At 36.1% G+C, this 17,806-nt stretch overlaps 2 protein-coding genes and 1 pseudogene across 3 annotated transcripts in view; 2 read left to right on the top strand and 1 right to left on the bottom strand.

Moving 5' to 3' along the window:
- Window positions 1-7,221, bottom strand: part of Ndufaf2 (NADH:ubiquinone oxidoreductase complex assembly factor 2) — a 274,128-nt gene extending 266,907 nt beyond the window's left edge. Inside the window, exon 1 of the mRNA XM_010626936.3 lies at window positions 6,999-7,221. Coding sequence (XP_010625238.1) covers window positions 6,999-7,125 — 127 coding nt within the window. The 5' untranslated portion in view covers window positions 7,126-7,221. The remainder of the gene's footprint in view (window positions 1-6,998) is intronic.
- Window positions 2,706-4,484, top strand: LOC104864141 (annotated as a pseudogene).
- Window positions 7,222-7,324: 103 nt separating the features above from the next.
- Ercc8 (ERCC excision repair 8, CSA ubiquitin ligase complex subunit) overlaps window positions 7,325-17,806 on the top strand; it is a 71,669-nt gene continuing 61,187 nt past the window's right edge. For both annotated transcript variants that reach the window (XM_010626932.2, XM_010626931.2), the window contains exons 1-2: window positions 7,325-7,450; window positions 13,361-13,456. In XM_010626932.2, coding sequence (XP_010625234.1) covers window positions 7,374-7,450; window positions 13,361-13,456 — 173 coding nt within the window. In that variant the 5' untranslated portion in view covers window positions 7,325-7,373. The remainder of the gene's footprint in view (window positions 7,451-13,360; window positions 13,457-17,806) is intronic.

The raw sequence follows: 17,806 nt of genomic DNA, 5'->3' as shown, positions 1-17,806 counted from the left end.
AAAAAAAAAAAAAAAAAGAAATAATATAAACCTCTCCCCTCCATTAAGTGTTGAGTACTGTGTCCACCAAAGAGACAGCTTTCTTCCAAAGATTCCCAGTGCACAGACAGCCCTTTCAAACTCTTCAACACAGGACTCTATGGATGGCCATTCCTCTCCAGCAGGTTATTATTTGATTTCTTGATGATGACCATTCTTTATGGGGGTCCAACCATCTATGCCAAGTTCTACCAAAATGGGGCATAGTATTGTTAATGACCCCTCAGTAAACTACATATTGGCACTACCAGAAATTATAGCATTAAATACAAACTGAATACTGTGAAATCTAAGGACCAATAAAGCACAAGATTTGTCTATAGGAAAGAAATGTACAATTACAGTATGAACACTAAGATAAACCAAATATTGTCCTACTATTGATCTTCACTAAATATCAATGGAACAATTTTACCCCTACTAATGGCACAGTGTTATTCAACAGAAGTAGTGTAATTATTTATCCAGAGATTCATAAAGCTTGGTAGTTAAAGTTTTCTAGTAAAAGTGGAGGGAGTAGAAAATTTAAAAAGGCAAATTTTTAAAAATTAATTGATGGGATATGAGATGGAGAAAAAACTATGACTGGGGTCCTTTTAAGGAGTAAAAGAAAATCAATAATGATAGAGAAGAGTCACTGGAAATTATAAGAAAAAGAAAAAAATCAAACAGCAAAAACAAGAGATAAAAGGAAGAGAAAAAAGTTAGAAGAAGATAGACAAATAATAAATGAGACCAAGAGAAAATGGGGGGGCAAGCACTGAAAAAAATAAAAAATAATACAAAATAGGAAAAACAAAGAATTGAGTCAAAGAAAACATTACTGGGTTACTGAATGACTGGTTTCTCTCCATGATCTGCAGTTCTGGGGTGTAGCCTGATATGGTTTTCTGTGCCTAGCTTTAGGGGCTATTGGTCTCTGAGGTGCTTCCCTTGCACTAGAGGTCTGTTTGTTCCTCCCCAGATTGAGGTGACAGTCCATGCCAAGGCGTGTCCTTGCTCCTGTTGGTAGATGGAGAACGTGATTAGCCCTCTTTCCTCAGATGATTGCAGACCACAAGGTGAGAGTTCAACTGGTCAGCTGGACTTAACACCCACAACTGTGGATTCTAGTTTTTTTTCCTTCTCATCCCAGGTGTTGTCTTCAGCTACATGCCAGTTCATTGTTAGTCTTTGCCTGTGCTGCCCCATGTTGTAATCCTTTTGGGGTTGGTTCACCATCACCCCATCACAGAACGGCCCTCTTTGTGAGGAAGTTACTGCTCCTCCTGTACAAGTCTGCTCTCTCATATTGGAGGGAGGGGATGTGAGGCATTGCTTTGTGTCAGTTCTCTCTTATCGACATGGTTATACCGATTTAATAAGCTCTTCAGAAAACAAAGACTACATACGTGCTGACTGGGTATACCTTCCCTACATCTGCAAAACTCAAAGTACTCAATGGGATACAGTACATGGGCTGACTGGGATAGGAGGACAGGAAGTGATTACAAGTGGCCATAGGAAAGTTACAAATACTGTATGTATGTGTTCATATCATCATTGGGATGATGGTTTCTAGGCTTTACAAAGACTATCTTCCATGCAGTCACCACATGCCATCCCACCTCATTCTATGTTTTCCTGAAAATAAGTCTTAATCAGAAAAAACAAAATGACAACCCCAATCAGCCTATCCTTGTTTTATCTGCCATTATAGAATAGCCATTGAGTAAGAGAGTAGTATGAGATATAATCTTCTGCACAACACTGGTCATCACCATGGTAATGATCAGCTAGGGATTAAGGTCTTATTTTCAGGGAAACATACTACATCACTATACTGAATACTACACTTTGATATTAAGTTCATTAACTAAGAATGAATAATCACTTATGTGCAACTCAAGGTACACAAGAAAACCCTATGGCCCATTTTTTCTTCATACTAAATAAATCAGTGGCTATTTACTTATTTTATTATTTCTATCTAAGTATCTATGAATCTTTTTATCTATGTATCTATCATCTATCTACTAGTTTTTTACTTTTATATTACTGGGGCTTGTACTCTGCATCTCTGCAATGAACTGCAGGTATATCCTTGACTGTATTTTTTCAGAGGCTCTCTGTAGGTCACAAAATTGGTCAGGCTGGACTCAACCTTGGGATCTTCTTGCCTCAGCTGCCCAGAGTGCTGGGATTACAGACACCATCTTGCCTGATCCAGTGTGCTATTTATGAACAGCAGAACTGGGAAAACTTTTGGTGAGATTAGGCACTGGTGAAATCTTTACTTTTAAAGCTACATGTGTACATTGATACTTTGTGTGTGGTGGGCCAATGCTGAGAGGTCTTTTTCATTTAAGTAGGCATTTTCTCTGAAGATGCAGTCCTGAGATTTACACCTAGAAAGCTCTGAGTTTTAAGATGCTTTTCTTTCTTGGACTGACTATATCTTCATGTCTATTTAATTAGATAGTGCTGAGACTTTCTAGAAATTTCCAAAACAGTTTCCCCTAAGAGATATGAATGTTTGTTTCAAAGTGTAACTCCTGGGGTGTTTGTGGTGGATCCACAGCAGGTTGTATCTTGAGGTGCACATAAATGATTATTCATTCTTAGATAATGAACTTAATACCAAAGTGTAGTATTCAGTATAGTGATGTAGTATGTGTTCCCAGAAAATGAGACTCAAAGCCCTAGCTGATCATTACCATGGTGCAGGCAGTCAGGCAGCCTTTGCTCACCAAGCCCTTCAAGCCAGTTTTCCTAGGCAGCCAACCCTTCTATGGTCACTCCTTCCTGAGCACCTCTACAACCCACATCTCTACTCAATAGCCCCTGATTATGGGAAAAGATATCATATCATGACAACACATTTTGAGACTTCCATTTCCTTTGTGGGCTTTTGTCATGAAGTTCAAGACATGTGATCTTTTGAAAATAAACAGCTTTTCACCACAAAATGGGTAATGAGGAAGGAGATCCACATACTGTATCATCTCAGTTGGAGTTAGAAGCCTTTAGGCATTCTGAGGTAAACAAGGACTCTGAACTCGTAATTCATGTACCACCTTGCGAACTACAATATCCTGAAATGCCTGTCCAGAAGATAAATCCATCTACTGCAGACGTGCCCACCTTTGGAGAAAGTTTCATTGTGCAAATGGCCGAAATTTTTAAACCAAATGTTTCACCAAGTATTCTCCTTGTGCTGTCTGCACAGACCATACAAGGGGACTTGGGCACCGGGTATATAAGTGTATCAACTGTAAACTCCTGGTTCATAAGTGCTACAGATTTGTCACAATTGAATGTGGGCAGCATTCTTTGCCACCAGAATCCATGATGCCAATAGATCAATCATCCAAAGATTCAGACCCTGCACAAACAGTAGTACCATGAAATCCTTCAAGTCATGACAATTCGGAACAAGTTGTTGAAGACAAGAAGGTAGTGAACACCAGGGAAACCGGCAAAGCTTCATCCACTTTAGATCTTCAGGACTTCAATTTACTCTGGGTGATAGGGACAGAAAGTTATGCAAAAGAATTGTTGGTTCAATTAAAAAAATCATATTTATGCAATGAAAGTTATAAAAAAGAGCTTGTCAACATTGATTGTGTACAGAGAAGCATACTTTGAAGCAGGCATCTACTCATCCTTTTCTTGTTGGACTATATTCTTTCAGACAGAAAGCAGACTGATTTTTGTTCTAGACTATGTAAATGGAGGAGAGCTAATGTTTCATATGCAGCAACAAAGAATACTTCCCAAACAACATGCCAGGTTTTACTCTGCAGAAATCAGTTTAGCATTTTATTATCTTCATGAGTGAGGGATACTTTATAGAAACTTGAAATTGGACAATTTATTACTGGACTCAGAAGGTCACATTAAATTCACTATTGCATGTATAAGGAAGGACTACAGCCAGGAGATACGACCAGCACTTTCTGTGGCATGTTTAATTACTTTGCTCCAGAAATTATAAAAGGAGAAGACTATGGTTTCAGTGTGGACTGGTGGACTCCTGGAGTACTGATGTTTGAGCTGATGGTCAAACAGTCTCCATTTCATATTGCTGAGAGCTCTGATAACCCTAATCAAAACTCAATTGATTATCTCCTACAAGTTACTTTAGAAAGAAAAATTCACATACTGCACTATCTGTAGAAGCTGCAACTGTCCTGGAAAGTTTTCTGAACAAGGACCCAAAGGAACGACTGGGTTGTCATCCTCAAACAGGATTTGCTGATGTTTGGGAACATCTATTTTCTCAAAATGTTGACTGGAACATGACGGAGTAAAGAGCAGGCAGTGCCTCCTCCCTTTAAACAAGTATTTCTGGAGAATTCAGTTTGGACAACTTTCGTCCTCAGTTTACTAATGAACCTGTCCACCTCACTCCAGATGATAATGACATTGTAAAGAAGATTGATGGATATGTTTGCAGGTTTTGAGAATATCAATCTTATCAGTGTTCTACCAAGGATATACAAATGATGAACATTTGTCTTTATAAGATTTTAACTTCTATTCAGAGTGGTCTTTTGTTTTTAAAAATTTTAAGTAATTACATTTACCGTATATATTTTATGCAGAATTGGATTCAAATATGTTTTTAAATTGGTTTTTGTTTTTTTGCAGTCTTTAAGTTTCATAGTATATACAAGTTCTTTCACCAGGGAAATAAGGCAGTTTACAGTTGGCATTTTGGTGTTCTAGGAAATAATTCACTTTGCATAAGCCTGTAGTAAAATCATTTTATATATATGGAGCCTGAATTACATCTCAAGAACCTTGTTCAATGCCAGTACATTTACTTTATAAATTTGTTCTGTTTTGATTTTGGTCATGTAGAATACTGTGTTGGTCATCATAATGTAATCCCTATTTCTGTACCTTCTCTTTCATGTTAAAAATCTTTAAATAAAACATGTAACACACAAACAAAAAAAAAATCAGAATTGTCTTTATCAGTAGTTGACATAATAACCTGCACAGAATGTCTAGGTTTGCAAAAGGCTACCACACTAATGAGTAAAGTATGTTACAGGATATATTATTGGCATAATAAATAAACTGATTATATGGAAGGTTGAGGCAAGAGGATCCCAAATGTGAGATCAGCCTGGGCAACTTATTAAGAGCCTGCTGGAAGGAAGGAAGGAAGGAAGGAAGGAAGGAAGGAAGGAAGGAAGGAAGGAAAGAAGGAAGGCAGGCAGGCAAAAAGGGATAGGATATAAATAGCAACATCACTTTGGAAGTTTCTTAAAGAGTACCTACAAGTTGATCCAGCCATTCCATGTCCAGATATTTCATCAAGAGAAATGAAAGTATGTCTATATAAAGATTTATACGTGGATGTTGATAATTTCTTTGTAATAGCCCAAGTAAGTACTAGTACTATTTTACAATCCCATCAGCAATGTCTGAGTTTCAGATGTTGCCTATCTTGCTATTCAGATGTTATTCATACTTGGTATGGTCACTCATTTTAATGTTAGCCACCATGGCCATTGCATAGTGTTATCTCATTTTTTTGTGTTATATTTGCTATTAGTAAATCATTTTAAAAATTTATTTTCAAATAAAATACAGTAAAACTGACTTTTAAAGTTTGGTAATAATCCAAATATCTATGAACAGGTGAATGGAAAAATAAATTATCTATACACTGTAACAAGGTATCTATACACCAGAATATCAGCAATAAAAACAGACAAACTTTAGTCCACTCACACACACGGATAAATCTCAAAATGACTATATAGAGTGAGTTATAGAGGGGTTAAAGGCATACTATATACTTTCATTTATATAAAATTCCAGAATATGTAAACTAATAATAGTAACAGAAATCAGATTAGTGGTTGCCTGGGGGCAGAAAGCAGCATATTCCCTACTCCAATAGTTTAAAAGCTCATAGGAGAAACAAGTGTAAAATATTAAAATAAGTTGCAGAAAAAGGCCACGCCAAAAACATTTGAAAAAAATCATAGGATACAGTTTCTGTATTCAGGAAACAGATGGAACACAATTTTGGAATAGTGCTTTTCGAGATTACTGGTATGACAATATCTAACTTTCAAGACATGAGGAGGACAATTTGACCCTTAGCCACCATCTCCTGGACTGTAACAACTGAGATTCTGAGCCAACTACTTTCTTCATCCAAAGCCTGAGATCTGCATTGCCGTGATGGAACAACATAAAAGAGGTTATGAAAGCGGCTATCTGGTGTGATCTAAAGGTCAGAGACATCTCTTAACCGCCCACCCCCAACAACCCGTTTCACTAATTGGCACGAACCTTGAACAGGAATACCACGATTTAGAGCCATGTCCCTTACCCTGTGGTGCTGGAGATGCAATTTCCTACCAAGGGAAACAGGGAGGATCAGAAGTGATCAGTGTGCATGGTACTTGCAACAGATTTTGGTTGTGAGGCGGTGACGCGTGGGGCCAGAGCGCCGGAGCCACAGTGCCAGTGAAGAAGGTAAGCACTAAGAGCAAAGTGAAGGAGCTGAAGATACACCTCTTCAATGACACCCCTCAGCCCTGGCCACAAGCAGGGGCACAGGCCCACGAAAAGCCACCTCCGCGCACCTCTCGAGGGCCTCTGGTAAAAGATCACCAAGTCTTCCCGGGCCACGTCGCCTAAGGACCAGGATTAAGACCCCGCCTAGGGTAGAGAGCTAGGTCCCAGTTCGCGCCGGCAGCCTGAGCTCTCCGGAACAGGGCAAGGACGTGGAGACTCGCGGCCCGGGCGCTGCCAGAACGTCCCGGGAAGGCGGCAGAGCCAGGCCCGTCAGGGCTTAGAGTCCAGAGTGAGAGGGTCGCTTAGGGCGGATGAGCTGGGGATCTGCCCTCCGCAACACCCTAGGACGGGTCGCATGCTGCGTCGGTGGGCGAGATGCTCTCACTTTACTTCATTTACTAATCACGCAACCACTGCCCTCGCTCTCGTCTCACCTCTCCAGTTCGTGTACTGCGGGATATAGTAGTATTTATTCCCGAGGTGGTCTGTGCCCACGTGCTCCTTCACCTCCTTGGACAGCATTCTGTACAAGGCGCGGAATAAACCCTGAGACCAACCCATGCTGGCCCCTTGGTGCCCAGCGTGAGTCTCAGCGCAGAAGCGGCGGTTTGAGTAGGGATCTTCAGCCGCTGACCCTGCCCACAGTGGCTGGCCCGCCTACCATCCTCAAGCCTACCAAGTAACGGCACTCTCCATTGGTCTCTTGGAATAACGCTTGTCCAATAGGAGACTTTGTTGTTACAGCCCAGCCCCCCCCTCCACAGCTGTCATGGCCGCGTCCAGTGCTCAAGACGCTGTAAGGAAAAGCAATGCTGGGCTTTTTATCCGCACGAAAAGCAGGTTTGGAGGACCCTCTTCGCTTCCGGAGAGCAGAGTCCACACGGAGGTAAAGAAATCTTACATTTTCTTCTAGTACACTAAAATCTAGACCAATTGCTAGAGCGTAGTTTGAGGGCCGGGGGCCATTGACGAGAGATGAAGTTAAAGTAGGGAGAAACTGGATGAGGAAGAGCCTAGATGAGAATAAGGTTACAACTATTGGATTTTGCCTTCTCCTTAGAGAATGAATTGGAACCAAGTTAGGTAATTTGCAGTCTTCCAGGAGGGAGTTGCTGGAAGCCCGAGGTAGGGAGACGACGGGTGGGACAAAGAGAATGAAGAGATTTTAAAATGTCTAAGAAACAGAAACAACAGCCATGGAAATTAAGTAGATGTGTGAATTTTGAGAAAAGAAGAATCAGTAGTAATTCCTAGATAAGTGTCTTCTATAGGAAGTTTAATTGAGGTGACATATTCTGGGATAAGAATTTTCAAAGGGGTAGCAAGTTTTATTTTTAATTTTGATCGTACTGATTTTAAGGAACTTGTGAAGATACTCATTTGGAGAGTGGAAGACACAGTAGTTGCATGTGTGAATTCTATGCTCGGGGAATTTAGACTTTTTTCCGAGTAAGATACATGAAGTCATGAAGAGGAGATAAGATCACCCACTCATTTTAGTAAGAGAAGTAGTTCAATAGCAAAAATCTGAGAAATTTGAACAGTTACAGTTAGGCAGAAGAAGCTAGGGATGTAGCTCAAAGATAGAGTGTTTGCCTATCATAGGCAAAGCCCTTGGTTGGACCTCCTGCACTAGGAGAAGGACATTAGGCAGAAGAACCTGCAGATAACTGACATCAGTAACCAGAGAGGTCAAAGGGAAACCAGGGAAATGAGGTGTCATGGATGCTGTAGGAAGCCAGTGTTTGCAGCAGGAGCTATCAAATGCATCAGATTCTGTCCTGTAATTTATTCTTTGCTCTCAATAGTTCTCTATCCCATGACTCTGCTTTACTTTTTTTCATACAATATATTACTATTAGAATTGTATTATTCATTTTCTTGTGACTATTATATTCTTAGCCCATCAGAAAAAAAGAGATCTAAGTGTTATGTGAATGACATACATTCAATAAATATGAAGAATTAAGTTTGCATTGCATGTAAATGGCACAATAATCACTAATGGTTTTGATCAGAGGAATGATGAGAATAAAAATAAGATTGTAGTAAGATGAAGAATGGCAGAGTAAAGGAAATGGAGACTTCTAATATTAATGACTTATTTAAGAAGTTTAAATTGATAGGGGGAAAAACCAGCCTACATTTTGTTTATTGACAAACTGATGGATATGAGTCATTCTAACATACCAAAGGAAGAACTCGACTATGCATGTTATCCATATCTGGGTGACAAAGTAGCACAAATTAAGCAGTTTAAGTCAGTTGAGAGAGTTATAGTTTCACAGGCTCAAAATGTAAATAATCTGTCTGTCTCCTATCTGGGTCCTCTTTCTGGCTCAGTGTTTCTTACAAAGCTGTCAAGATATTGGATGAGATTGTAGTCATCTCAAAACTTGACTGCTGGAAGATCCACTTCCAAGCTCACTAAAGTAACTGTAAACAGATTTAGTTTTTCAGTGGCCTTTATCCGGAGGCCTTCCTCTATTTCTTGCCACATGGACTCCTCTGTGAGGCAGAGCACAGCAAGACAGCTGGCTTTCATCAAAGGAAACAAATACAAGATAGAAGCCAAACTCTTTGTAACCTAATCTCAGAAATGACATCTCATCACTTTTGTCATATTCTACTCATCAGAAGTGAGTCAGTAGGTCTGGCTCACACTTAAGGAGCATGAACTACCTAAGGTCATGAAAACCAGGAGTTGGAGACCATTGGAAGCCATTTTCTAAGCTCTTATCACAATTGAAAAAACAATATATTATCTTAGTAGATAATAATCATTTAGTGGTTTTTAACATTTTGTATGCTGAAATGTTGTATTATCTTTACATATAGTGTTACTTCCTTAGGATGATAAATAAGGCCCAAAATATTAGTGTACTTTTAATAACAACTTAACAGTGATTTTTTTCTTTTAAACCAGTTTGGTTTTTAAACCTGATTGGCATTGCAGCTGCTACTGGTCTCTCCCTAATTCCAGCTATTGTAGAGATAACTGTAATTTTTTTCTACACAGTCATCTATTAGTTATAGCACACACACACATCCAGAGATTTTTTTTATTTTACTGACTGCAAGAACTCATGCAAAATTTATATGTATCAAAATTTGTCTCCCTCCTGTGATAATATGACTTGTTTACACCGAGTGGTTCTGCAATTCTTCCATTATGATCTGCAAAGTAAATGGTGAAAAACGAGTGAACTTGCCTGTTGCTTCATCTTTAATGTCAGTGAAAAGAGCTTTATTTTTTTAAAAGCAAGTTACTCTTTTTCCTGTAGTATTAATATAGTAATAATTTATGATGTTATAATATTTATAATACTGGTGATTATGTGAGCCACTGAGCATCTTAAAAATTGGGTCTTATAATTCTAAAATTCCCCTTGCACAGAGGAAGTAACTAAGTATAGGTCTTTTGGCAAAATTATCTGGCCTTAACCTCTTATTTTATTAAAAGAAATAAAACTATAAAACAATGAGAGGTCTCTTAACCAAATCACTAGGTTAACCCATAACCAATATTATTTAGTACTTCTCTATAAAACATAATTCCCAAAGTAAAACCTAACAATTATGACTAAACATATGCCCTAGTGATCTCATGAACATTTCTTCTAACAGTTGTTTTGGGGGTTATGAAAAGTCAGTATTTATCTGAAATCCCATTAATGCCAGTTTCACTTGTTGTTATTATTTAATTTTCATGTGAGCTAATTGAATATGAATACAAAGAATTGTTATTCTTACAAAAATGAAAGTGTTTATCTAATATTCAGTCCAAACAAATGGCTTCAAGCAAAATGCTTATTTAATAAGGTGTAGCTGAGATGATTATTATAAAAGATGGGGAGAAATTATAAAAATAAAAAACTTTGTCAGAATATTGTGCTCACCTGGAGTATTTGGAAAAAATATTCATGCCAAAGTTCCCTTCTCAGGGCTGGGATTTAGCTCAGTGGTTCTGCCGCCTACCTTGCAAGCACAGGGACCTGAGGTCGATCCCCAGTACCAAAATAATAAAACAAAAAGTTTCATCCTCAAAGACCCTAATTTAGGTTAGTTTACCTATTCAGAATATTGTCTGAATATAATCATTTTTTTCTGACCTCTTTGCCGAGAATAGTTATTTTGAAGTTTCTCTCGGTTCCACGTGTCAATTCCTTTCCATTGCTGAGGAGCAATCCACTATATGGATATACAATTTATCTGCATATTTAATGATGGACTCTTGAGTTTATAGTTTTTGACTATTACATTTAAAGCTGTTATGAAAATTCATGCACCAGTCTTTGTATGGACATATGCTTTTATTTCTCATATGTTAATACCTGGAAGAGTGGAACACTAAGTATATATTTCATTTTTTTTAAGAATTATTTTCCAAAGCATTTTATACTCCCACATGCAGGGATGTCATTTGTTTGTTCTATGTCTTTTTTTCCCCTTTTCTGCTTTCTTGTCAGTTATTTGAGCATTATTTAGTACTCTATTTTAATTGACCTTGTGATTTCTTGTATCTCTTTATATCTACATATAAATGTTTATATATAAATATATTTAGTAGGTGCTCTAGTAATCACAAAATGCAAACTTAACTTTTAATTGTCTGCTTAGAGTCCTTATTTTACTGCTTCATTTGATATGTAGAAACTTTGCCACCCTTTACTCTCCTGCCTGGATATTATTGTCTTATATATTTACATACATTATAGGCAATATTATAATTTTTCTTAGCAATCATCAAACATATTTTAAGAGGAAGAATAGTCCATTATATTTACCATTTCTGTTGTTTTCTCTTAATTCCTGATGTCTCAAGTTTCTTATATCATTTCCTTTCTGTCTAAAAAACATTGCTCATCAGTTCTTTCAGAGTAGATCTCATGGCTTCATGTTTTCTGAAAAGGAATTTGCAGTTACTCTTAACATTTTTTTGTCTATAGATAATTTCCTATTTTCCTCTGATATCTTCAAATGTTGTCTTTAGTTTTCTGCAGTTTGATTATAATATATCTGGATATGGATTTATTTGAGTTTATCGTTCTTAGCTTTAGTTCTGCTTTTTCAGTTTGTGACTTTATGTCTTTCACACTTGTGAAGTTTTTAGCCATTTTTTCCAATAGTTTCTTAGTGCCAAATTTTTTCTTCTCTCCTGGAACTCCAGTGTCATAAATGTTAGTTTTTTTCTAATTATTCCTCTGGTCTCTGAAGCTCTGTTCTTTTCCTCCCTCCCAATCTTTTTTTTCTTTTGTTGTTAAATTGTGTAAATTCAATATCTCTATCTTCAAGTTTGTCAGTTCCAATTTACACTGAGTCGATTAAATTAGAGTGATTTTATGTTGAAAAGTTCTAAAATTTCCATTTAGTTATTTTTATTTCTTCTGTTTCCTTGCTAAGACTTTCTATTTTAACATTTGTTCCAAGTGTGTTCACAATCTCTTGCTCCTGTATTTTATAATGCTGCCTTGAAGTCTTTGTTAGATAATACCAAATTCTGTGTCAAATGAGCTTTGGCTTCTATTGATTGTCTTCTCCTGTGCCAGTTGAAATAAATTTTCACAGTTGTTCATATGCAGAATGATTTTGGATTGCATTCTAGACATTTTGATTACTCTGCTATGAAACTGTGGGTCTTATTTCAATCTTAGGAAAAATAGTAATATTTTTGTTTTAACGGGTAATGATTAGCAAGATTGTTCAGCATGCATATATGTGTGTGTGTGTGTGTTCAGTTTCATTTCAGTTTTTAAGCTTTTTCAAATCTGAACAGGTGTGTGCCACTCAAACTGTGACCTGAGTGGTGGTGGTGGTGGTTAATTTTTTTTCAAAATTTTTTATATCATATTCAGGATTAAATCCATCCATGGTCTACTCAGGAATGAGTCCAAAAGGCTATAGAAAATTTCATGGGATCGTTGTCTGAGTTCCTTCATCTCAGCTTTCCCAGATATTTCCACATTCTCTAGGACTGCCTTTTTTTTTTTTTGGTTGTCTGGTCAGAAGCTTTGGTTTCTGGTTAGCCTGTTCTACCATAAATTTCCTTTTTTTTTTTTTTTTTTTTTTTTTTTTTCCTCTGTTACCATAAAAATGAAATTTTTTTTTTTTTTTTTTTTTTTTTTTTTTTTGGCTCCAGGTTCAACTCAAAAGTGAAAAGGCAGATAAGAAGCAATGGATTTTGGTCCTACCCTCTTAGGATCAAAGCTCTAATAAAGAGATAAAATTACTTTATTTAAATATGCTTAATTGTTGAATTAATTCTAATTCTACCTATTTAAGAAAATGCAATTTTTAAAAATCCTGTAATTCAAGCTTTGTCCACTAGATGGCCTCAGCTAAATTTAATGCATTACATGTCAGCTAAATTTATTTAATTAGAAATTTAATTTATTAATTTATTAGCTAAATTTAATTTATTAAATAGCGAAAAGTTTCAATCTCTAAATATCTTTTTCAAAATTTAATAAATGCTTTAAATAAAATTTAAGATATACTTGAGGTGAAAAAGTATGCATATAACTGTTAATATTTTATGTTTGTAAGTTGTATATGTCTTTTATAGTCCTTAAAAATCTATAAATTTAAGATAATACTTCAGGTGAAAAAGTATGCATATAACTATTAATATTTTATAAGTTTTTTATAGTCCTTACAAATCTATAAATATGTAAATGTGTAAACTTAACCATTACCTGTGATTTTCATATGCTTTCTTGGTAAAGAATATATTTAGGTTAAATTAATTTATTATTGTCAAGCTTTATCTTTATTTTCTCCCTTTTAATTTTTAAAGGGTTTTGGGACTGGAATTAAACAAAGACAGAGATGTTGAAAGAATCCACAGTAGTGGAGTTAACACCCTTGACATTGAACCTGTTGAAAGGAGATAGTAAGTTTATTAAACTTATATCATCACTTATTTTCTGAGATGCAATAAGAGCTTTTTTCAGATTAATCATGAGGAAGTGTCATACAAAGTAAATTATAGTGTTTTTAAACTCATGATTTCAATTAAACAGAATATCAAAACTGCAAAATGTTGCCAAGTGTATTCATTGTTAAGTCAACAAATATTGAACTTGTTTAGATGCAGAGGGGTTGTAAGGGCTGGGACATGTCCTTAAGTGCTATTTTAAAAATGGTTACTATTTTCATGGTGTCCAGTGAGAAAGTATAAGAAGCAAAAGTGTATCTTTGAGAATTAAGTTTGAAGCACAAGAATATCAAAAGCAATATTGCATATATGTTAATTCTTTTCAAAGTTTCCCTCCACACTTGCTGAAGTAGTTTGAAAAATGCAAATCTCTTATTTCCTTAGTATGACACCACATTACTCTTACAAGCAAGTTCAGAGGTAGCATATAGCTAAGTGGCATAGCACATGCTTAGTATAAACAAGGCCTACACTCAAATCCTAGTACCAAAAAAGAAAGTTCAGAACTCTTTATGTAGTCTATAGTTAGACATTGTATAAAAGTAGTTAAGATAGTCTCTCAGGTTATGATACATTTAGCATTTGTCTCAGGATTTTTATTTTATAATGAGCTATTATTTACATTAAGTCAGGATAGCTTTAATAGACTTTCATTTTTACCAGCTTCTACCATGGTCTCATTTAATAGTACAGAAGGGAAATGAAGTGAACAAAATTATGTTAGCATGCAATTAAATATAAAAGAAGACTGACAATAGTTTTTTTGTTTGTTTGTTTGTTTGTTTTTTGCCCTGACTTTTCAAGGCTTAACTTAACATGTATTCAAGGACAGCTATGGGTCTTTCGTTTATAAAATATTAGCAGACATGAGGAACAAGGAATAACTGATTTCTCTTGGCCTTGTGTTCTGGTGGGAAAAGTAGTCAGTACTTCTACTCTAGCCAGCCCTTTGGCCTAGTGATCAGTTAAGTCAGTGAAAAATGTGAGAAGTTACAGATTATATCTGTATGCAATATGTTTAAAAATATAGGCTGAGCAGTGTTTTCATAGAGCATTACAGAGAAAAGTCTAAAGACTTGCTCCCTATGATTACATGGTAAAAATCTACAACTATTTATTTTATTGTTTGCTAAACCTTGCATTTTTGCATTTTAAAGAAATAAAGAAGAAAGTGTATCTTTAATAGAAAATTAAATATTGATCTTCTTTCACTTAGGAAAAGTCACTGTAGATTTAACACTTAAAACATCTTTTAATATTTACCATCTATCATGAGCACTAAAGTGATATCACTAAAAATACTGTGTACTGCACACATGTACCAGAAAAGGCAGTGGATCAGGAGATGAGGGTGGGATGGGAAAGGAGATGAAAAAAAAAGCTATTAGGATGTACTATGTACATATACCAACTCCACACAAGCAATATAAACATTATGTACTACATACATGTACTGATAAATTAAAATTTTTTACAAAGCCAGAAGAAACACTTCTGGTCTGTTGGCCCCAGTGGCCTGTAATCATAGTTACCAGGGAGGCTGAGGCTAGAGGATCATGAGTTCAAGCCCAGTTGAGCAACACTTTATCACAGAAAAAAAAGAGGAGAAAGTAAGGAGAGGGAGGAAGAGGAAGAATAAAAAGTAAATGAGAGGGGAGAGGAGAAATATATTTCCTAAGTTGTGATATTTTAGGAAAACTATCTCAAAGTTACATTTGTATTGGTTCGACTGCAGAAAGTACATTTTGTTAAGTTTAAGCTTCCATTTACATTTTCTAAATTCTTCTGAATCAATTCACTCATCTTTAATACCAAATTTTCTTGTCTATTAAAAAAAAAAAAGACAGATGGGTGTAGTTGCCACATGCCTATAATCCCATCTTGAGTTTATGTCCAACTTGGGCAAATTAGCAAGACCATCTTAAAGTGAAAATTTAAAAAGCATTAGGGTTGTCAAGGTCCCGAGTTTGATCCCCAGTACCAAAACAAAAACAAACAAAAAGCACTAGGGATGTAGCTCAGTTCTAGAACACTTGCTGTAGTATATGAGAGGCTCTGGGTTCAGTGCCCAATACCATACACACACACACACACACACACACACAGCTTCAAGCCATGTCTATTACCATGGTCACTCAGCAGAATATTAATCTCACAGTTAAATAATATTAGTGCCATCAGATACATCAAATAGCAAGTCAGCTAATTCCAATAATGCTTTCCTTTTTTTCATCCACTTAATAGAATCAAAGGAAAGCTTTTGGTGTCCGTTCTAATAAAAGTATAACATCTGATATTGTAAATAAGTTCAGTTAACCAGTTCAACTTTAATATTGTCTGTATTACAATGATAATGCATTTATAATGCCATGGCTTTCAAAAAACAAGCAAAACAGTATTTTACAAGGTTAAATTGTAAACCAGAAATATTTTTGGAATTAGCTGGGGTACACATTATGGTACCTATCACTTGTGTCTAAATATTTTATCAGTCAAAATAAAAGTTTGAGTGGTTGAAATGTGTATATATGCACACGCACATATATATATTTATATATGCCATTAGACTGGCTGAACTACAACATTTTTTATAAAGCAAATGTTGAACATTTTTTAAAACTAAGCATGGCACTACTTGCTCTTTTTCTGCTGCCCATAATGTGTCATCATTAAGAGACTACTTTTTCTCTCTTCTCCTCTTCTCTTTTTGTAGTTGTGGGGCTCTAACCCAGGACCCTAATACATACTAGACAAATGCTCTGCTACTGAGCTACACCCCCAGCTCCAGAAACAACTTTTAAATTAACCAATCATCCTGTAAACTGGTGTCCGATTTTTCTTAAACATTTCAGTAAATCAGTATACGCTACCGGTTCATGAACTGTTGTTAACTGGTTCACAAGATGAGGAGCTTGTATCAGAATATAAATTTACTGCATCACAGTCACTTGCTTTAAGGGAGCTAAGTTCATTTTTTAGAAGTTTTGTTTGTTTTCTTGTTTTTAGCAAGGCATTTTCAATAAAATCCATGTTTGTTTCAGCAAGGGACACATTAAATTAGCATTACTCTGTTTATTTTTGTTCAAAATCAGATGAAAATCTTTTGATCAACATATTCAGTGATAAGAATGCCAAAAGGTAACAATGTCAGTATAGTTTTGTTTTTTTTTTTTAATGGCAAAATAGAGACTGTGTAATATTCATAATTCAGCCAGGTCAATGAACTCCCCCCCAACCCCCCAAAATATGAATAAGTGGGAACAACTTAACTACAAGAACTGTATATTATCAGCATACAAAATACAAAATAACCAGCATGTTGGTTGTAAGGCTTATCAAGCCAATGTGATTATAGCAGCTGAACCTAGGAAAATCATGAAACTACAATCACAGCTAAGTTCAAGGGGTTCACAGGGGGACCAGAAGAAAGTATCACAGTCTGGGCCCTGTAGTCTCTCCAAATAGTGAACGGGTCAAAGCTCCTATCCTGATCACAACCCTACACTGAAGAGAAGCTTCTTGGAATAGAATCCAAGTTGAGCATTATAGAAACAATAAACAGAAATAAAAGAAGATGACCTCCCAGAAAAAATTGTGGAGGAGGTAAACAGCAATAGGAAATCTGTGAAAGCTCTGATATTTTGAACATCTTACCAAAAAGAAATAAGGCTTTAAAGAAGAATGTTCTAAAGATACGAAGTTTAAACATTATTCTAAACCAACCCCCATTCTAAAGTTTAGGAAAATTAATTTTACTAAAAATGTGCAAAAGTATAGGATTAAGGTCAAAGTACATACAAAATTAGTATAAAAGCAAAGAACAAAACAAAACAAAATGAACAAAATGCCACTACAGACAGTGCAAGGAAGGTGTGTCTACAAAACAGGTGAGACTGCTAACCTAATATTTCAAAACCAGCCAAAAGTTATTTTACAAGGTACAACCTATGACAGAATTATATGTGAGATTTAGAAAAACTCAGAAATGAGATGAACAAATTCAGGAAAACATTAGAAACAAAAAAGCATTTCAGAAATGAAGATTAAAGCATAAAGAACACAAGCAGGCCGGGGATTCAGTGGTTCTGCTGCCTGCCTTGCAAGCAGAAGGACCCAGATTCGATCCATGGTGCCAAAAAAAAAAAAAAATTGCTCTGCTTTGAAATGAAGAACACAAGCAAATAAACATAAGAGGAAATGCCTTAGAATTTGGAGCAGTGTATGGTGGCATATGCCTATAAATTCCCAGCACTCCAGGGAGGCAGAGGCAAGAGGATCATAGCAAATTCAAGACCAGCCTGAACT

Source organism: Fukomys damarensis, unplaced genomic scaffold (assembly GCF_012274545.1).
Source record: "Fukomys damarensis isolate Sample0158 unplaced genomic scaffold, DMR_v1.0_HiC HiC_scaffold_1, whole genome shotgun sequence".
Lineage (NCBI taxonomy): Eukaryota > Metazoa > Chordata > Mammalia > Rodentia > Bathyergidae > Fukomys > Fukomys damarensis.
Note: the sequence above shows the minus strand (reverse complement) of the source record. Positions and strands in the feature narration are given on the sequence as shown.